Here is a 22639-nt window from a genome sequence, read left to right as displayed (position 1 = left end):
AAAATGCATTATATACTTTCTTTTGTAAGTGATTTAACATCCTAATTTTGTTTTTTTCTTATTAAATATCATTTGTGTTCTCTGAGTACACATGGAGCCAGGAGACCCTCAAACCATATAGGTAACAGAGGTTAACCATTTGTTGACTATAAATCTGAATGTGTCCTGCCATTATTAATCCTTATTTAGACAGATAATCATGAGCTGAGGTTTTTTTTTTAATATTCCTATACTACAGGGTTTCATCAACAACTAAAACAAGAATGCACAAGAATGAACTAAAACTCAAAGGAATCCCAGCTTCTTTATAGGGTGAGCGACACCCTTCCTCTGGGAATTTCTGAACAGAAATGACTAAATTGGAGTACTGGCACATTCCCAGGAGTGAGCATTCTGTGGGATTCTCCTGTCTGACTAATATTTTTTTTTAAGAAAAAAATCAAATTGCTGGGAAAATGTAGCATTACAGAAATAATGAAGTGGAAAAAGTATTTCATACAAGAAGTGGAAACCCCAGTGATATCACTGCTGCACATGAATTGTTAATGTGTAGAATCTATTTTTTTCTTTAGCAAATGAGGTATTCCGAAGTGGTTTGCCTTGCTTCACTTTTTGACATCAGAATGTCTCATGATTCTAAAAGCTTTAATGAGATGATCCTGTATGAAAAGAATGAAGGGAGTGAGCACATACTTTTGAACACCGGGGAATGAGGGACCAAGCAAATGATAAAGGGATAGTTTATCATCAATGTAGAAAGATAAAAATGTTGTCAGCTTATCAACACAGTAATTGTACCATATCATAAAGGCTTTACCCATGCACTTGTCCACTTTAACAATTTTAAAATTGTAAAAACCTTTAGTGTGATGGAAAATATGCTGGTCTAGGCCTCAGTTTCCTCACTGGTAAAATGAAGGGGTTGAGTTAAATAAATCTCTAGGGCCCCTTCCAGCTCTAAATCTATGATGCCATGATCCTTAAAGATGATAATAAAAAAATCTGTATCACTTTACCCCAAATAATATATCAGATGAATTATGAAATGCTTAAGAAAGGTATACATGGAAATATTCTGAGTTAAACATTCCAAGGGCACTAATGTACTTAGATGGTTTGACTAAATAATGCTGAAACTTCAAGTGACTTATAAGAATTCTTGAGTTATTCTTCCATTTTCTGTCTTCGGTCTTGCCTATATTTGAGTGACGTCCTTTGATACAGTTGTAGTTGGTGTGTCTACCGCTCTGCTTCTTTAGATTATTTTATGTCTTTCCAAATTTCTGTGCATTCCTTGTATTTATCAATTTGAGTTGCACAGATAGGTTTCCATACAAAGTAAAGGAAGTATTTATCCTAAGGAAATCATATATCCAATTATCACTGGAACAAATATTTATCTAATTTGCGCTACCGGGCTGCTCTACTGCATTGCCATGTCCCCATTTACTCAACAACGCCACGAGATGCGCTTATTTCCATTTTGGAGCCGCACTTTTGGGGCAATTGCTGTAACTTGTCGATCTAGCTATCCATATGAATGGGTAGGTTTTTTTTTCTTTTTGATAATGCCTTTAGAATATCTTTGCAATAACAGCATTATTTCATGAACGGTCACGATTATTTTTAAACCCTTGACACCAATAACTTTGCATTACCTCTGTAATGTGTAAAAGTATAGAATTTGGTCACATGACCCTGCAACAAGTAGGTACAAGCAAGTTTAATTATGTTACCTTATACCCAGATACCGTTTCCCTGGGCATTCTACTCTTTCAATATGAAAATCTAGAATGAAAAATTTTCACCACTACAAATCAAAGGCAGAGAGACTTTATATTGCAAAATGAAAAGTTATTTCTACAAAAACACACTAGATTTATTTCTGAAATTTCCAGACTTCTACACTGGAGGCTGCTGCATTTGGCCTTTTCCCACCCCCTCTAGGGAAGAACTGATGTCTTAGGCCATTGAAGTGACCAAGCTATAAGTCCTTACACTAGGCCAATTGTTGGAATACTTTCCTGACTACTTCAGTATATACAATTGTGCCTTTGCCAGAAGTCTTAAGATATACTGGAACAGATTCCCAGTCATGTACTTCTAACTAAAAATACAATAATTGTTGTTAATGTGAAGGGTTCCCTAGAGATAGGAAAATTATTTTTCCTTCTACCTACTGTGATTTGCCATCCTCATTCTGATTATTGAGGGAAAACAAAATCCTGCAATGCCTAGATCTACACAATTCAAGCTGACCTTCATGTGTTCTCACGTTCTTTGAAAGAATACAGTAGAACACTGTTAAAAATAATAAATCACTTTCCTCCTATCATAAAAAGAAACAATATTAGCTGTACTGGCAGCAAGCAGTGGCTTTAGGCCACCCTTGAGTGAGAAGCTGTTTTAAGCCTTCAACATTTTCCACTTCTTAGAAAAAGAAAAACCCTCCCTTGAATCCTCAAGTAGGCAGCATCCTGAATTTTATGTCTTCTCTGTAAAGCAGTATCCCAGACACATTCAACTGGCTGCTGGCCATATCAGCTCCATATGATCCAAGTATTAACTGATTGTGGGGAACAGGCCCTGTGTGGCCAAGTCCAGAGCATCTAATTTCCAGGATCCAAGCGATAAACAGAAAGGAGCTCAAATAAAGTAAGACACCAAACAAAATCATTCAAGTTTCCACTCTGATACTACCCCTGCACCTTTCCCACATTTCTTCCCAGACCATTAGGCAAACACCTACATTCATTCACAAATCCTCTCTCTCTCTCTCTCTCTCTCTCTCTCTCTCTCTCTCTCTCTCTCTCTCTCTCTCTCTCTCTCTCTCTCTCTCTGAAATTGAGACTGCAGCACTGTGTGTGCTCTCTCCTAAGAGATAAGCTCATCAGTATGGGACACAAACCACACTCTGCTATACTACCTCCATCTTATTCATTTACAGAGCATAGAAAAACCACGGTAGAAGCTTCAACCAATTGGGACGACTTGGCCCTCATTCACTCAGATTGCGCTGAATTCCTCTCAATGACACCAATCCCTTGTCCTCTTCTGAATAAACAGAAGCATAGTCTTCTGCCCCTTTCCCTCAATGAAGGCGGAGCCTGCCCATCTTTCTCCCAGGGCTCTCTCCTCCAGCCGTCCCTACCAATATGCACATCTACATCATGAATGAGCTGAAGGAGAACACCCACCTATCCCAGTCTTTTTTTTTCTGCCCAAACTCCTTGGGACCCTGTCACCTTATTCCTTCCTCACACACCCCCAACCCCATCCCCTTGATGAGAAGTGAAAAGCTTGCTGGTTTCGCCTCCCTCCTATTTGCGTCCTTAACTTTCATTCACTCCGCACCAGCAGTCTGACCCTTTCACTGCCGACCACCCCCTTTTTAGCTGCACGGATAGGGGTCGCGGTGGCAGAGAGCGCCTTGCCAGTCAGCCAGCCACCCAGCGGTACCTCCCTCCCCTCCAACTCCCGCAGACCGGGACATCTACCTTGACGCTGGTGTAGCTGGTCTGGGTCTCGGCCTCGGCGCTGCTGCAGCAGTAATGGGTGCGCACCCTGCAGGTGGTCGGGGCAGAGGATGCGGTGCCCGCGCTGCTGCTGCTGCCGCTGCCCAGCTCCCTCCGCTCCCGGCGAGCGCCCGGGGCCCCGGCCTGGCGGCTCTGGTAGGCTAGCACCGAGGGGATGGCGTCGGCGGCGTCGGTCTTGATGAAGAGGCCGTGCAAGGTGGTCGCCGTGCCCTGCGACAGGGTAGTGGTCTGGTGGGGGGAATTGGACTCGTCCGAGTCTCGGCAGTAGATCACGCCGCTCTGCGAAACGTGGATGCTGGGAGCGCAGCCCATCCCTCTACCTCCCGCCTCTCTTCCTCCTCCTCCTCCTCCTCTGGCCAGCAGCGGCTGGGGGGCCACCGGGCACCACCGCGCCCCGCTCCGCCCTCCCAACCCCACCTCCTGTCTTGGGTCTCTGACGAAGGCAAAGCAGATCCCGGGGCGCTGGGAGGAAGGAACCCTGGCCACCACCTGCAGCGGGCGCCGCCAGCGAGGATGCTGCCAGAGAGGATGCTGCCGCTGAGGATGCTGCCACCGAGGATGCCGCCGCCTCTGCCGCCGCCTCGGCTGCGCCCCGCGCAGTCAGTTGGTGGCTAGCCACCAGCGGGTGCCAGCGGGCCCCCTCTCCCCCGCGGAGCCGGCCCCTGTCCAGCCTGGCTGCCAGTCCGTCTGTCTATCAATTCTCTCTCACTGCGGTTCTCCCCGGAGCCTTCCGCAGTCGTTCCCGGTCACCCTAACTTTCCCTCCTGGACTAAGAGGCGCCCTAACCATCTTTGCGAGACAGCCTCCAGCGTGTAGGGACAGATACGCACGCATAGAACCCCCCCCCCCTCGCCCTCGCCCCCGCCACACACGCAAGACGCCTGCCTCTGCCTCTTCTCCCCCCACCCCCCGTCAGATGCCGCGGCTCCCCCGCAGTACCCCTCCCTTCTCTCCTACTTCATCTCCGCCCCGAGCACCTGCCGGGCGCCCCAGTCCCCTGGCACAACCCGCCCCACCCCGCCCCGATCTGCCTGGACCTCCTCTGCCTGCCTGAGACCCCCTTGCTCCCAGTCTCTTTCCTTGCGGGAGCCTCTTGGGAAGCGCAGGGCAAAACAAAACAAACCAGTCCCAAACTTCCCCACCAATGCCCCCTAGCTCACTCCCCTCCTCCCACCGCTACCCCTCGCGCATCCGTGGGGAAGGAAGTCCATGGATCACCCGGCCCCGAGGGCCGGACTCAGCTGCGCTCATCAGCTGGAAGCAATCTTTGCCACCTCCCCTCCCTTCTCCAAGTGCCGGCCCTGTGGGTACCAGGAAGCTACGGCCTTCCTTCTCTCGAGTTGGAGGAGGGGGGTAAATTCAGCAGATAACGATAACCAGGAGACTTCTTTCATTTCCTCACCTAACCTAATCCATCCCCACCCCAACTCCCTCTAAAACCCGTGGTCAGCCCGAAAAGAGGGGGCAGGGAAGCTAAAAGCTGGGTCCACATCCCTGACATAACCAGTTGTTTCACACCTACAGATGCACATCATGTACAGTCCAAACCAGTTATTGCTTCTTTAATGCGGCCTCACTGGAACTACCCATCTGCTTCATGGCTTGATTACTGGGAAAGCCATCCTTCCTTAGTGAAATCTGTTCTCTTATCCACGACTTAGATAGGGGCTCTGAGACCTCCAACAAGAGAGTTCGTTCCACAGAATTCTCAGTAGATTACAGCATTCTCTCTTCAGGATCATGTTGTATATCACTGGGCACAGTGTAGACGGCGGATCTCGGGGTCAACTAGCCAAACCTGTCATTTTACAGCCGAGGAAACAGCTCCAGAAAGGTCATGATTTGTCTAAGGTCACTTCAAACATCTGACACCAAATTCAGTACTCTTTCCATTGCATTACACTGCCCTATTCCTCCTTATTCTTGCCAGACCCTGATGGACATCCTTTGAGACTATCAGGGACTCTGTCTTAATTCTCCTACCTCATATAATTTCTGAAAGATACTAAGTGCGGAATTCAAATAATAAGGTGCTAGACAGAACTTGGATCTCGAGAGGATCAAGGAATCAAGAGCTAAATGTGATTTATAAACTCATTTATAAGATGAGATGGGGAAACAGAGGCTTTAGACAAGACAAAGTTAAGTATTTGACGTTCCAGGTAGCAAGGAGCAAAACTAGGAGTTGAACCACGTCTGCTAACTCCATAGTCAGCATTCTTGCCACTACAGGACGCTACCAGACCTCTCCCAACTTTTCTTCTTTTAAAAATTTACACAGAGATTTTCAGTCCTTCCCTTCCCTATCCCCCACCTCCCCTAAATTGTTACATCTTTCTAACCAGAATGGAAGTCTACACTGTATTTCCCAGTATATACTTAAATCCCTTATATATTTAATCCACAAAAGTGCCTTAATTCCATGGAAACTCCCTTATTCTACTACATTAAATGGATGAGGCTGAAAAATTATAATATTCCTTTGTTGAAATATGACAGAGATTATCTGTCAGACTTCCTAACAATCATTAAGGACCAAAGTAAACAATATTCTAGTTCAAATTACAGAGATCTTGGTCTCTATACCAATCCCAGATATAATATTAATAGAAGTTAATTATTCCTCTGGCTTATCAATAGTTCTGTATCTACACCCACTTCAGTTATTATCTTTTATGGAACTCCCCACAGCAGCCTGGAAATTGCAACACAAAGTAATAGAATGTCCTTAACTCTCTCATATACGGACCATCTACCTAATCTTAAGCACTATTTTGTCTAAGAATGGTATGTGACTAATAACACCAGAAAATGAAAAGACTCCTCACTCTTTGTGCTTGTGACTGGCACTGAATTCCTTCTTGAAAAGGCAGTATGTTACATTTGTCCTCTACTTTCCTTATGGAATAGGGAGCAGTGCAAGTATTATGCTCCTCATGCATAAGGAAACTGAAGCCCCAAAGGAGTTAATCGACTTGCCCATGACAGTTGGTGTCATGGGTTAGTGAAACCCAACTTTTCCATGTACCTGAATGGTGCTCCTTTGATGGCACCAATAATCACTCAATAGCATTTATTAAACACCTACTGTATGTCAGGGACTGTGCTAAGTGTTGATGATACAAAAGGAGGTAAAAGATACTTCTTGCTCTCAAAGAGCTTACAAACAAAGGGAAACAGAATTCACAGACCAGACTTTTAGGGTTGAACCTTGGGCCTGTGAATCATCCAGGAACACATACAGACTTAACTCCTTTTGTTTTGAAAAATTAGAAAATAGATTCCCTTCAAGGAGGCCATGAAGAATAATGAGGCAAATTTGGTGGATTAAATCGTTAAAATTTGTTACCTGGCTTACATGTTGCACTTTGACAAGGAATAATAATTCATACTTGCATAGCATTTCAAGGTTTGCAAAGCATTTTTTCTTATAACCATACTGACAGTTAATATAAGTATTAATATTTACCTAAACACTGCTTTTTTTCCTTGATCAGAACTTGCAACTTCATCAGTGTAGGCGATTCTCAGGGCAAAGAGAAGTGACTTTCTCAGGGTCACGCAACCAGTAAGTATGTGATGGCAGCAGAATCTTAGTCTTCCTGACTCCCAGGACCTCTAGGTGGGTTCTTATCTACCACACTAGTGGTGACAAACTCAAACAGAAATGAGTCACTATACTGTGGGTCTGTATGTCTAGGGACTACATATTGACTCAGAAAACCACATATCAATATTATCTATGCTTTATTGTGTTAGCAATATTTTGCTAAATATTCCCCAATTACATTTTAATCTGCTTATGTCTGTACTCAGGAGTGCTATGGACTCCATGTTTGACACCTCTCTACTACATCATACTACCCAACTTTTCCTCCCTTTCCTCGGATACTCTGAGAAATTAAGTGACACCTTCAACATCTCACAACTAACGTCTGAGGCAAGATTTGAACTAATATATTCTGTCTTCAAGACTTCAGCCACTGTACCCCAATGCAAGAGAGAGTTCAAATCAACGTCTGGGCTCAGTATTAGTCTAGCCAGTGCTTTCACCTCATCTTTGCTCCTATGTCTGTTCCCAGGTTAATAGTTTCTCCCATAAGGAAACATTATGCCCACGAAGTTTTATCTGTGAGAGTGGGTATCCAAGCCTGGCTGTAAACACTGATCTAGAAATGGGAACAGATACAGAACCATTGTTTGTAGATAAGAAACCAGAGGCCCCTCAACTTTAAGATATCATTTTTTTGCTTAGTGTTGACACACAAATTTTTGCAGGCTCCAATGATTTCTGGCCCAACTCTCATACCTTCTGTGCAACCCAGGGTAATCATAAATGGTTAACACAGATAGGCAATCAGGATAAAATTATTCTTTGGGATCAAGAAAGAAGAAACTACTGATAAGAGCCCTAAGCAGGGCATCAACCTCTCTCCTACTATGAGGGTATACCCAGACAGCTCATAAAAACAGAGAGAACCCAGGTTTTGGGACAAGTGCTCTTAAACTGGCCCTTAATCTGTGACTTTGTTGGACAAGCCAATAAGACAGACCAATGAGGCCACTATGTTGCAGAACAGCACAGCTTGGGGCTAGGGGTAAAGTATTTCTGAGTGGCTTCCCCTGAGAGTCTGTGTTTGTATTCCCCTATGTCAAGAAATTTTATGCATTAGGCTGTACTGAAAACTGCCTGAGGTCTTAGAGTAGAATATACCAAAGGGTTAGGCAGTGAAGATTCTATGACACATGGTCAATGATAACCGTATCCTTGGCAGTACCTGTTCTCTCAGCAAGCCCATGTCAGTGATTTACAGTTTACAAAGTACTTTCCTCACAAGAACCATAAAAAGCAGATGGTGCCAATATTGTTATTACTTTATAGACCAGATTTACTGACAGTCAGATAACTATTGAAAAGACCTATCCAATTCAAATCCAACAAATATTTATAAAGACAAAGCAAAGTAAAATCCACCATTAGGAGCTTATGTTCTACTGGGGGATACCTGTTTTTTTCTTAAAAGGTGTGGGGGGCTACAGATGATTATTTAAGGAGGGAGGGAGAGCGAGAGAGAGACAGAGAGACAGAGAATTCTTTTAGGGGGAATAAAGGAAGGCAGACCTGAGTCAAATTTTGAAAGGAACCAGGGTTTATAAAAAGTACCTGAAGTGAAGACAGACATTAGATGCATGTGAGGCAGTCTATGCAGGAAAGTAAGATGGATTAAATGCTGAGTTTGAGTAGAAGGTAGACCAGTTTGCCTTGCATGTAGGGTTCATGACAGGGAATAATATACAGTAAGAAAAAAAGGGTGAGGTGGAGTCAGATTATGAAGAGTTTTAATGGGAAGCTAGGTGGCACAGGATGATTAGGCAGATGACTGGGCCTGGGGTCAAGAATACTTGAGTTCAAATATGACCTCAGACACTTGTTAGCTGTGTGACCCTGGGCAAGTCATTTAACCTCTGTTGACTACAATTTTCTCAAATGTATAATATAATAAAAGCACCTACCTCACAGGGTTGTGATGAGGATCAAATGAGATGTTAACAAAATACTTAGCATGGTGCCCCCCACACCCACACATATCTATCTATCTATCTATCTATCTATCTATCTATCTATGTGTGTAGATGTGGATGTACATATACATATATACATATACATACATATGTATATATATGTGTATATATACATATATGTACGTATGTATGTACGTATATATATGTATATATATGCGTATTCCCTTCCCCTGTTTACTGTCAAAATAAGTAGCTTGTATTCCATCCTAAAGGCAATAGGAATCCAGGAAAAGCCCAATTCTAAGTCCAGACTACTATCCACCATCCCACAACCACATTACAGATAAATTCAAATTGTAACTCATACGGCCAAGCTCAGTAAACCTCCATTAACCAAAACTCTAAATTAGTATTAGCATTAATTCTCTGCTGTCTTCCTTCTAGCTATGGTTCAAGAAATTTGCTTTGCATCTAGAAGCCAGCTCTCAACTTTAGAAGCCAAATTCATTTTTAGGCTCTCAAGCGGAAAATAAAACACCACAATGACAAGGAGTGAGGAGCAGATATGAAAGGAGGAAGAGATAGGTGGCACACAACAGTCTAACCAAGGACATCCTATACACATTTTAATCTCAATATGTTCAAAATTGAACTCAGTATCTTTCTCCCAAAGTCCTCTCTTCTTCTTAGCTTTCATGTTTTTGTAGAGGACACTAGAAATCTCCCGGTCATCTAGGCTTACAATTTAGGTGCCGTCCTTCACTCTCCCCTATCTGCAGTCAAGGTGTGGATAACTCCTACGAATTCTATCTTTGTAACATCTCATATACACATCCTCTTTTCTCCTCTAATCTCTGCTACTGCCCTGGAGTAGACCCTCATCACCTCACACTTGGACCATTGCAATAGCCACTCTATACTCAGCTACCAACATAATCTTCCTGAAGTATAAGTCTGACCATGTCTATGTCATCCTCCTACTCAATAAACTCCAGTGGCTCCCTATTGCCTCCAGGATCAAACATAAAATCCTCCATTTGGCTTTTGAAGTCCTTTATGAGCTGGCCTCTTCCTATCTTTCTCATCTTTTAGCATCTTACTTCTGCCTTGTCTCCTTGTGGTTCTTTGAGAAAATATTTAATCTCTCAACCTGAGATATTTTCATATGTGCCCTAAAATGAATTCTCGACCCCCTCATCTTCATTTATGGGATTCTCTGGCTTTCTCCAAATTCCAACTAAAATGCCACCTTTTGCAAAAAGTCTTTCCCAATTCCCCTTAATGCTAGTACCTTCCCTCTGCTGATTATCTCTAATTTATCCTGTCTACAACTTGTTTGTATATATCGTTGTTTGCACGTTGTCTTCTCCATGAGACTGGGCTCGTAGGAAGCAGGGACTGTCTTTTGCCTTCCTTTGTATCCCCAGGGCTTAGCACAGTGCCTGGAGTATAGCAGTACTCAGTAAATGCTTGTAGATTAACTCATATCCTGCTGTAATGAGATGGAAAAGGGGATGTAGGTACCAGAACTAGAATCCCTAGGGTCAGTGGTAGTAGTAGAAGTGGAAAGGAGAAATAGAAACTCAATGAATGGCTGTGAAATGCCCATGAATCCTGAGAACAAAATCGGTTCAGGGACCTTGAAGGTTCAGAGATCCATGCCTTAGGACATAAAAATTGGCAAGCTTTAAAAACAGTAAGAAATGAATCACAGGAACATTTGTGTAGAGATGGAAGGAACCTCAGAGGTCATTTAGTCCAAAATCCTCATTTTATAGATGAGCAAAATGAAGCCCAAAGAATTGAAGTCATATGTCCAAGGTCATGCAGGTAGTAAGTAGCAGAGGTTAGATTTAAACCCAGATCTTCTGAGTCAAATCCAATATGCTTTCTTCAGCATAATATCACTTCAGAGTGAAGGGTAAGGACAAGAGGTTTTTTCCTGAGAAACAGAGGTCCTTGCTGAGCTCAACATGGTAAAGAACAAATCTTCAAAAGGAAAGGGAGTCCAACCATGACTGGAAGCAGGTACTCTAGGGGATTCCCCCATTGTTATCCCTGAAGAACTCTCCAGTTCACTGGTGGAGACTTCTTTTCAACTTACTGTGATCTCTTTGTCTGTCACTGTCTCTATCTGTCTGTCTCCAATTTGGCTAAGATTGCACCAAAAATACTAGGTACCATAATGAATGCAGATAGCATGATGACTTGGGGCTTAGGATGTATTAAGCTACCTCTAAATTCAAGAATTCTTCTAGATTTGCTCTATTCCCCTTTATTGCTTATCAGCAATGTACCCATAAGGCAAGTAACTTTTTCTTTCTACATCTCAGTTTTCTCATCTATAAAATGGAGATAAGGATGCTCATACAATTTACTTCATAAACATTTTGAATATTAAATATTATGTGAATACAAACTTTCATTGTTTTATTATTTATGACAAGAAAAGTAACTAAAACATGAGAGTGATTTTCAACCACAAAGGTTTTCTGCTATCCTTTAGTTAATCCAAAACTCAATGAACCAGTATATTCCATTCCCCCAATATTCAATTAAAGGATTTATTGTTCAGTTCCCAAATGCATCCCCATCTACTGTAGTTAAGTTTGGAAAATGGTACTAATTGAGATTTTACTGAAAAGTTAAGAAATTTTTCAATAAATAAAACATTCATATTAATACAATATATTTAAGAATTAAAGAGATATAACAGGTTTACATTCATGCAACTTTCTTTAAAAAATAAGAGCAGGAGGGGTGGAGCCAAGATGGTGGAATAGAAAGACGCACATACTGCTAGCTCTTCCCCCACAGCCCATAAAATACCTGTAAAGAATGACTCTCAACAAAATCTACATAGCAGAAACCACAGAACAACAGAGTGGAGGAGATTTCCATCCCAGGGTGACCTGAAAGGCCAACAGGAAACATCTGTCACACAGGACTAGGAGTGGAGCCCAGCCCAGCCTTGGCCACAGCAAGGCCTGGAGGTGGAATCCCCAGGTGCAGAATCCCCAATAGCAGTAGCAGCAGTTCACAGATCCCTCAACCCACAGGCGCCAAAGGTCAGTGAGAGGGTTTATTCAGCTGGCCAAGAAGGGAGAAGGGTCTTCTCATAGCTCTGTCCAGAGGCCACATCGGACAGGCAGCAGCTTCTACAGCAGCCCCTAAAGCAGCCCCCATCAATTGTTGGATAGTAAAAGCCCTGGGGACACTGAGCAGCTGACTCTTACCTCAGCCCTATGTAGTGGCCCTGCCCCCACCTGATACTCCTGAGGGATTTGAGCAGCTGATCTTTACCTCACACTGAATGGCATCCCTGCCCCCACAGCTTATCTGAATCTCAGCCCCCAGTTCAGGCCTGGCAGAACTGGAGGCAAGGTGGTTGTGAAGACAAAACTCTATTACACAGATTCTGGGCACAAAAATTTCTGCTTGCTCCCAGAACAGTGTACATGCTTGATTGTACCACCTTGGAGGAACTGAGATCTTACAGACCCTCAGAGTATACCCTACTCTTGACAAAAGACCCAAAAGTCAAGTAACTGGTTGGGAAAATGCCCAAAAAAGGGGGAAAAAATAAGACTATAGAAGCTTACTCTCTTGGTGAACAGATATCTTCTCCCATCCCTTTGGATGAGGAAGAACAATGCTTGCCATCAGGGAAAGACATAAAAGTCAAGGCTTCTATATCTGAAACATCCAAAATAAATATTCAATGGGCTTAGGCCATGGAAGAGCTCAAAAAGGATTTTGAAAATCAAGTAAGAGAGGTGGAGGAAAAATTGGGAAGAGAAATGAGGGAGATGCAAAAAAATCATGAAAAGCGGGTCAACAACTTGCTAAAGGAGACCCAAAAAAAATGCTGAAGAAAATAACACCTTGAAAAATAAGCTAACTCAATTGGCAAATGACGTCCAAAAAGCCAATGAGGAGAAGAATGCTTTAAAAAGCAGAATTAACCAAATGGAAAAGGAGGTTCACAAGCTCACTGAAGAAAATAGTACTTTAAAAATTAGAATGGAACAGATGGAGGCTAACAACTTTATAAGAAACCAAGAAATCACAAAACAAAACCAAAAGAATGAAAAATGGAAGATAATATGAAATATCTCATTGGAAAAACAACTGACCTGGAAAATAGATCCAGAAGAGACAATTTAAAAATTATGGGACTACCTGAAATCCATGATAAAAAAAGAGCCTAGATATCTTTCATGAAATTATCAAGGAAAACTGCCCTCAAAATAAATATTGAAAGAATTCACCAATCACCTCCTGAAAGAAATCCAAAAAAAGAAACTCCTAGGAACATTATAGCCAAATTCCAGAGCTCCCAGGTCAAGGAGAAAATACTGCAAGCAGCTAGAAAGAAATAATTTGAGTACTGTGGAAATACAATCAGGGTAACATAAGATCTAGCAGCTTCTACATTAAGGGATTGAAGGGTATGAAATATAATATTCCAGAAGTCAAAGGAACTAGGACTAAAACCAAGAATCACCTACCTAACAAAATTGAATATAATACTTCAGGGGAAAAAATGGTCTTTCAATGAAATCGAGGACTTTCAAGCATTCTTGATGAAAAGATCAGAGCTGAAAAGAAAGTTTGACTTTCAAACACAAGAATCAAGAGAAGCATGAAAAGGTAAACAGGAAAGAGAATTCACAAGGCACTTACTAAAGTTGAACTGTTTACATTCCTATATGAAAAGACAGTATTTGTAACTCTTGAAACTTTTTTCAGTATCTGGGTAGTTGGTGGGATTACACACACACACACACACACACACACACACACACACACACACACACACATAGAGAGAGAGAGAGAGAGACAGAGAGTACAGGGTGAGTTGAATAGGATGGGATCATATCTAAAAAATGAAATTAAGGGGTAAGAGAGGAATATATTGGGAGGAGAAAGGGAGAAATGGAATAGGGCAAATTATCTCTCATAAAAGAGGCAAGTAAAAGACTTTTCAGTGGAAGGAAAAAGGGGGGAGGTGAGAGAAAAAACATGAAGCTTACTCTCATTATATTCGACTCAAGGAAGGAGTAACATGCATACTCATTTTGGTATGAAAACCTATCATACAATACAGGAAAGTGGGGGAGAAGGAGATAAGCAGGGAGGGGGGAATGATGGAAGGGAGGGCAATGAGAGGAGGGAGCAATTAGAAGTCAACACTCTTGGGGAGGGATAAGGTCAAAAAAGAGAATAGAAGAAATGGGAGGCAGGATAGGATGAAGGGAAACATAGTTAGTCTTACACAACATGGCTATTATGGAAGTCATTTGCAAAACTACACAGATATGGCCTATATTGAATTGCTTGCCTTCCCAATGGGGATGGGTGGGGAGGGAAGGAGGAAGAGATGTTGGAACTCAAAGTTTTAGGAACAACTGTTGAGTATTGTTCTTGGAACAATAGGAAATAAGAAATACAGGTCATGGGGTATAGAAATTTATCTTGCTCTACAGGACAAAAGAGAAGATGGGGATAAGGGAAGGGAGGGATGTTAGAAGCAAGGGCAGATTGGTGATTGGGGTGATTAGAATGCTTAGCGTTTTGGAGTGAGGGGAGGGGAGAAATGGGGAGAAAATTTGAAACTCAAAATTTTGTGGAAATGAATGTTGAAAACTTAGATAAATATATTAAAAAAAATAAGAACAGGAAAGTTCAAAAATTGGCAAGATTATCCTCTAAGATTGAAAAGTATTTATGAAGATATATAACATGTAAATACACAGATATAGACATACCTCCTGAAGAATACTCTCTTGCATAAGAATCTCCTAAAAAAGTTATCACAATTCCCAGTTTCTCTCTGGATCAGCAGTTCCACAAAATCATAACTCTTGAGCCCCCATCAAGGTGTTTGTTTTTACCAGCCAGAGAATATACAAAAAATTTAATCAGACAACATAGCAAATAAGGAGGTAAGAGATTTGCTTCATATACTTGAGTTGTATTCTCACAAGTTATCATATTAGTGAGGGAGCTTCCCCCAATAGCAAGGATTAAAAACATGTGCCTGTACATTTTTCTAATATTATCTTTTTAAAAATATTTTTCTCAATTACACATAAAAATGTTTAAATATTTAATTTTTCCAACTGTATGTAAAAACTATTTTTGGGAGGGAAGCAGAAAACTGGGAAAGAATTTTTGCAACTAGTGTCTGTGATAAAGGCCTCATTGAGTCAAATGTATAAGAATATAAGTCATTCCCCAACTGATAAATGGTCAAAGCATATGAACAGGTAGTTTTCAGAGAAAGAAATTAAAGCTATCTATAGTCATATGAAAAGATGCTCTAAATCACTATTGATTAGGGAGATGCAAATCAGAACAACTCTGAGGTATCACATCACACCTATCAGATTGGCTAACATGACAGAATAGGATGATGATAAATGTTGGAGAGGATGTGGGAGAGTTGGAACACTAATTCATTGTTGGTGGAGTTGATCCAACCATTTTGGAGAGCAATTTGGAACTATGCCGAAAGGACTACAAAAAAATGGGCTTACCCTTTGACCCAGCAATATCGCTTCTGGGACTCTATCCCAAAGAGATCATAGAAATGGGAAAGGGTCCCACACGCACAAAAAGATCTATAGCAGCTCTCTTTTTGGTGACCAAAAACTGGAAATCAAGGGGATGGCCATCAGTTGGGAAATGGCTGAACAAGTTATGGTACATGAATGTAATGGAATACTATTGTGCTATGAGAAACGATGAACAGGAAGTCTTCAGAGAGACCTGGAAAGACTTATATGAACTGATTCTGAGTGAAAAGAGTAGAACCAGGAGAACTGTGTACACAGCAACAACCACGGTGTGTGAGGAATTTTTCTGGTAGACTTAATACTTCATTGTAATGCAAGGACTTAAAAAATTCCCAATGGATTCTTGAGGCAAAATGACTTCCACATCCCGATAGGACTATGGAACTGGATTGCAGAATGAAGCAGACCATTTTCTTTTGTATTATATTTGGTTTTGTTGTATGATTTCTCCCATTCATTTTAATTCTTCTATGCAACATGACTAAGGTGAAAATGTATTTAATAGGAATGTATGTGTAGAAACTATATAAGATTGTACACTGACTTAGGGAGGAAGTGGGAAGGGAAGGGGGAAGTAGGAGGAGGGGAGGGGAAAAAATTGAAGATATATGTAAGTGCTTGTAGAACACTGAAAACAAATAAAATAATTTAATAAAAAAAGAAAAAAAAACTATTTTTAACATTAGTTTTTTTTAAAATTTTGAGTTCCAATTCCCTCCCTTCTTTCCTCCAGTCCCCCCCCCCCACCCCTTGAGAAGGCAAGCAATTTGATATAGGTTACATATGTGAAGTCATGCACATTTATTTCTTCATTAGACACATTGTGAAAGGAAGAAGGAAAGAAAGGAAGGAAGGAAGGAAGGAAGGAAGGAAGGAAGGAAGGAAGGAAGGAAGGAAGGAAGGAAGGAAGGAAGGAAGGAAGGAAGGAAGGAAAGAAGGAAGGAAGAAGAAAGAAGGAAAGAAAGAAAGAAAGAAAGAAAGAAAGAAAGAAAGAAAGAAAGAAAGAAAGAAAGAAAGAAAGAAAGAAAGAAAGAAAGAAAGAAAAAGAAAGAAAGAAAGAAAGAAAGAAAGAAAAAAGAAAGAAAGAAAGAAAGAAAGAAAGAAAGAAAGAAAGAAAGAAAGAAAGAAAGAGGAAGAGGGAGGGAGGGGAGGGAGGGAGGGAGGGAGGGAGGGGAGGAAGGAAGGAAGGAAGGAAGGAAGGAAGGAAGGAAGGAAGGAAGGAAGGAAGGAAGGAAGGAAGGAAGGAAGGAAGGAAGGAAGGACACTTCAATCTGCCATCAGATTCCATTAGCTCTTTCTCTGGAGGTAGATAACATTTTTCATCACAAGTCCCTCAAAACTGCCCTGGATTATTACATTGTTGAGAATAGGTAACTGATCTGCAGTCTCTTGATTCTGCTCCCTTCTTCCTGCATCAGTTAATTTAAGTTTTTCCAGGTTTTTCTGAAACCGTCCTGCTGGTCATTTCTTTTACACAACTGTATTCCATGACAGTCATATATCACAACTTGTTCAACCATTCCCCCAACTGATGGCTTTCCCCTCAATTTCCAATTCTTTGTCACCACAAAAAGAGCTGCTGTAAATATTTTTGTCCACATAGGTCCTTTTCCTTTTTCTTCAATTTCTTTGGGATACAGACCTGGTAGTGGTATTGCAGTTTTATAGCTCTTTGGTCATAGTTTCAAATTGCTCTCCAGAATCATTGGATCAGTTTACAATTCCACTAACACTGCATTAAGTACCCCAATTTTTCTACATTTCCCCCAACATCTGTCATTTTCTTTTTTTGTCATTGAGCAATCTGATAGATATAAGGTAGGTATCTCAGACTTGTTTTAATTTGAATTTCTCTAATCAAGAGTGATTTAGTGCATTGTTTTTCACGTATATAGCTTTGATTTCCCTTTCTGAAAACTATTCATATCCTTTGACCATTTATAAATTGAGAAATGACTTGTGTTCTCATAAATTTGACTCAGTTCTCTATGTCCTTGAAAACTGAGCTCAATATGCTTGAAAATTTGCTATATCAACTTTTTCCCAATTTCCCTACTTTCTTCTAATCTTGGCTGCATTGGTTTCTGGGCAAATTTCATGAAACCAAAATTATCCGTTTTACATTTTGTAATGTTCTCTGTCTCTTGTTTGGACTTCCCTTATTCATAGATCTGACAGGTAAAATTTTCCACGCTTCCTCCATATGTACCATATACATGCATACACACACATATAAGCACCATATGTGTACCATATATTTATGTACCATATGTGTGTCATACATATGTACCCTGTATGTATACCATATACATATCATACATACACCATATATACCATATATACCCATCCACACCAGAGAGAGAGCGAAAGAGAGAGAGAGAGAGAGTCAGGTTCAGCTTCATCATCCTATCTCATTAAATCTCATTTCCATTCCCCCTTGTATCATATTGGGTAAGGAAGTAGAAACATTCACATGTGATGCCTCTCATCAAGGATGCTTTCTTTATACCTAGTTCTTTCCTTTCTTTTAGTTTCATCTATGAGTGCTCATTGGATGATCTGGTTTAGTTAAATCTCACACTAGGTTTCTGCAGACATGTCTGCCTTCCCATTTTCCCCGCTTTTTGTGAGGTGATACTACTTGTTAGTTTCTATCATGCTCTTTAATGTCTTTGTCATTTTTCATCATCTTGTCTCTACATTTGGCAAGGTCGCCAAATTGAACTCATGCTTCCAAAAGTTTAAATGGCTTCATGTTATGTCACAGCCTCTGAAGAACTAAGTTGAGAAACATTTAAGGGGCAATGGAGAAGGCCATGGTAGGCATAAGTGGGCAATACATTACAAACAAGAACTTACACAGGAGAAAGCTAAAAAACTCATCACAGGAAACACATTTGACTGGAAAGGAAAAGAAAAAGAGAAGGGGAGGGGAGAGGAGAGGAGGGAAGGGAAGGGGAGGGAGAAGGAAAGGGAAAAAAGTGGTAATGACATAACCAGTGGACAGTTCACATATTTCACTGTATCCAATATCAAGAGAACCAAAGAAAGACCTCCTTTATGGCAGTCATACAGGTACACATAGATCAGATGAGGGCATAGAAGGTTTGCAAGGTGCTTCACTGGAGGGAGGACTCCCAGCTACCACAGATCCATGGGAGATCAAAGATCAAGTATCAACATCGAGTAGGCTGAGGAGTTTTCTGGTATCTTTTCATCTCTTCATCAGAGACTGCTGTATTCTGTTGAACTTCTCTAGAACTTTACTTTTATCCATTTCTTATTTTTCTCAGTTAATATCTTATTTAAAATAGGTCAGAGTGGAAACAGCATGCAGTCAATTCATCTCACCTTCATTTGAATTCAATTAATGTTTTAACTACTTATAAATCCAAAGGGATTTATGTCTATATGATGTCTGGCTGCACGGAGAGCTGATTATAAATAAACTACCCATATAGGTTGGTAGTCACTTCCTGTCTTATTAGTTTTATTTTTGTTATGTTGTTTGGTGCTCAAAATTACAGCTCCTTCCTTCTCTTTTTGAAAAAAAAAATTCATGAACAGCATATAGAGTGTTAGACTTGGAGTCAGGAAGACCTGAGTTCACATCCTACTTCAAACACTCTTCATGACCTTGGGCAATTCCCTTTACCTGCCTCAGTTTCCTCATCTGCAAAATGGGCATAGTAATGGCAACCTACCTCACAAGGGTTGTTTTGAGGATCAAATGAGATAACATCTGTAAAGTGCTTTGCAAAACTTAAAGCACTATATTAAGAGTTAATCCATATTATTGCAGAAATGAATATCTGAATGTCAAAAAGTCTTTGCCTTCTTGCATTCTTTATTTCTAAACTATATTTTCCAACATATTTTTGTTGCCCTCCCCAATGTCCACCTTCTCATTGAAGTCCCAGTGGTTTATAGTATATGTTCATTTGATTCGGAGCACACACGATTACCCTTTTTTGCATCTAGCAGTCTGATGATGTTCATGGACTCCTTTCTCAGAAGAACATTTTTAATACTTTTAATAAAATACATGGGATTACAAAGGAAACAATTATATTGAAATAGAATTGTTAAAACACTTCACAAAAATACAAGCTTACAGACCCAAGATTCAGAATCCCTGGTTTGGAGGAGCTTGGCAAGTTCTTCAGAGAGCTCCCCTATTTCTTCCTCCTCTTCTGCAGGTGTTACGCATAAGTTACAATTAAATTCATGTAGTACGTAAGGTAAGATGGTCAAATACCTCCTGAAATTATTTTTATTTCCTTTCAGTATGAAATAAAATCATTCATATCATTGAGAAGAATCTATTGAATGAAACTTCTTTATATCTTCATGTTCATTACAAAAGAAAAATCTATTTTCCACCATCTCTTCACCATAAATTTGGAACTGAATAAGGCCACACAGGACTGAGGCTCAAATCTTTTTTCACTTCTGTCTTGGGGAGCCATAGTCAAAGAATTCATGACCTTGTAGACAATCTTCTGGTGGTAAGTACGTGTGACTAGTCTGAGCTTCACATGGCAGACAATGCATTGCTGGGACTGTACTCAAAGCTTTCTCAGCATTCTTTTGGAGAATCCAATATCATCTCTATGTCATATCATATAAATATATATATATATATATACACATGCTGTAATGGGAAAAAATTAATAATTAATGTCTTGAGAGCTTTGCTTTTTGATAGTCATTTATTAACTACAGTCATTTCAATAAGATTAAAAGTAATTGTGTAAAGTAATTTGTAGTAAGAGTATAGCCCCGGGTGAAGATATGTGTAACTATGATGTAGTCTCAAGGGAATACCTGTGTCAATTAACCTTAGGAGTGTGATTATCATCATTGTAAAGTGTGCACATGTTAAGTATGTAACCATAGTAATCATACCAATATAATAATCTTCATATTAAAATGATGAAATAAGAAAGCCCTCTGAAAGGGTAAAGAGGATTGATGAAGTAAGAACGCCGTATAAAGGATTAATTCAGGCATCATGGAAAGAACAAAGTTAGGACACACAGAACTACAACATGTAAATTTTGCAACGTACATGAATCAGCTTCTAGAGGACTTTGTTGCCCCATACATGAATCAAGAGACCTATAAATAACTGAATTTTGTGTCTCATGGTCTCAGACTGGGTGGATTGCAGATTACTGCCCTTGTTTTTTCTTAATAAAGCTCAGTTTCTTTACCCAGAAAGGCCTCCCAGTTTCTTTTAATAATACAACACATTCTTTTTTGAGTGGGTAGAAGAGGCCACTCTCTGCCTCATTTCTTTCCTAGCCTTAATCATTGAATAGATGTTGCCTCAGTCAAACTCAGGCCTGTTAAATACCTTAGCTAAAAAGACCAAGGTTTTCCACTGCATCCAGGGCCATCTCCAATCATCCTGATGTATATCTTGTCCCTGGACCCAGATGGCTTCAGAGAAGAAAGTGAGGCTGGTGCTTTTGCACAGCCCTGCCTCACTTAAATCCAACTTACTTGCATGTCATGGCATCACCTCTCTGATGTCATGGTCCTCTTTGAGAATGAAGGATAAACAACAACACATATGTGTATACACACTCATATATGTTTGTGTATATGTATGCACACTCATATATGTGTGTATATGTCTGTACATATACACACATACATATATACATACACACACACATATATATACGTGTATATATATATATAGAGAGAGAGAGAGAGAGAGAGAGAGGGCTATATTAAAGACTGAATCTCTCAATTTTGCCCAGGCTGGAAGCACAATGACTTTCATGGACCCAGTCACAACACTGACTGGCACAGAAGCTTTGACCTGCTCCATCAAAGTTTTGACCCCCTTCTCAGCTTGGGCCAGTTGCACCTCTCCTTAGGCAGACCAGTAGTCCTCTGCTCCCAAAGGTTCGCCATATTTGTGGCAGATCTCAAATCAGTTTTAGCCCTACTGCATCACAGAACTCCCAAGCTCAAGTGATCCACCAGTCTCACCTCTAGCATCTGGTACCATCATGCCCAGCAACTATGCTACATTAAGAATACAGCTTCTGTGGACATAAGAAATTCAACTCAATTAATTTAAACAAATGTATATGTTAAGTATTTACTATGTATTCCAAGCACACCTGAGCAACTCTAAGAATTGTCATGTTCAGCCATGTCTGATTCTTCGTGACCCTGTATACCACTGTACAGCAATGCTATTCATGGGGTTTCCTTGGCAAAGATACTGGAGTGATTTGTCATTTTCTCCTCTCTAAAAGTATGTTATAAATGAGATATAGATCTGTGTTGGTAGAGGAATTTTCACACCAAAATCTCACTATCAATAAAATCACAAATTTAGACAACAAAGAATTATGTCATTAGAATAGTGACAACTGTGGAGCATAAAAAATGAGGCATAATATATTTTCCCATGCTCATAGAGAGCTTACAGTCTATACAGAAAGATGAGACATAGATGCTTGAAACAAAAGAGAAAAAAATAACATGGTCAATGGTCACGTGCCAAATAGGGTTCTGCCCTATGAAAACCTAAGCTTTGGGGCAAGATTTTGCCCTTTGCTTTAAACTGTGTTTTGTTGATGGCTATTAAGATTGCATCTTTTTATACCACTGCTAACCTTTGAGAGAGTAATTTCAGTAAGCAGTTGGGGTCAGAAGACAGAGAATATAAGAAACCGAGAAGTGAGTGCGTGAAGAATTGGTGGCAGTAAATACAGATGACTATAAATGAAAGAAATAGGATGGTGATTTGAGAGTTAAATGAAGCTCTTTTTAAGATGAGGAAGGGGGTGACCTGAGCATGTTTATATGCACCAGATTAAGAGCCAGAACATAAGGATTGTCTGGTAAGACAGAGTAAGAGAGCAAGAAAGGGAGTGAAGGAGGGAGGAGGAAAGAGAGAGGGAAAGATCACTGGAGCAAGCTGTCAGAGAAGATAGTAATGATGATGGCAATGATGAGAGCTGACATATGGCA

General features: G+C 40.5%; 1 protein-coding gene across 2 annotated transcripts in view; it reads right to left on the bottom strand.

Moving 5' to 3' along the window:
• PDE8B (phosphodiesterase 8B) overlaps nt 1-22639 on the bottom strand; it is a 331778-nt gene that overhangs the window by 288322 nt on the left and 20817 nt on the right. The window contains exon 2 of one of the 2 annotated variants that reach the window (XM_072606396.1): nt 3498-3746. In XM_072606396.1, coding sequence (XP_072462497.1) covers nt 3498-3746 — 249 coding nt within the window. Of the gene's footprint in view, nt 1-3497; nt 3849-22639 lie in introns of those variants that run through there. The other variant, XM_072606392.1, reaches the window with a different exon arrangement.

Source organism: Notamacropus eugenii, chromosome 4 (genome assembly GCF_028372415.1).
Source record: "Notamacropus eugenii isolate mMacEug1 chromosome 4, mMacEug1.pri_v2, whole genome shotgun sequence".
Taxonomy (NCBI): Eukaryota; Metazoa; Chordata; class Mammalia; order Diprotodontia; family Macropodidae; genus Notamacropus; species Notamacropus eugenii.
Note: the sequence above shows the minus strand (reverse complement) of the source record. Positions and strands in the feature narration are given on the sequence as shown.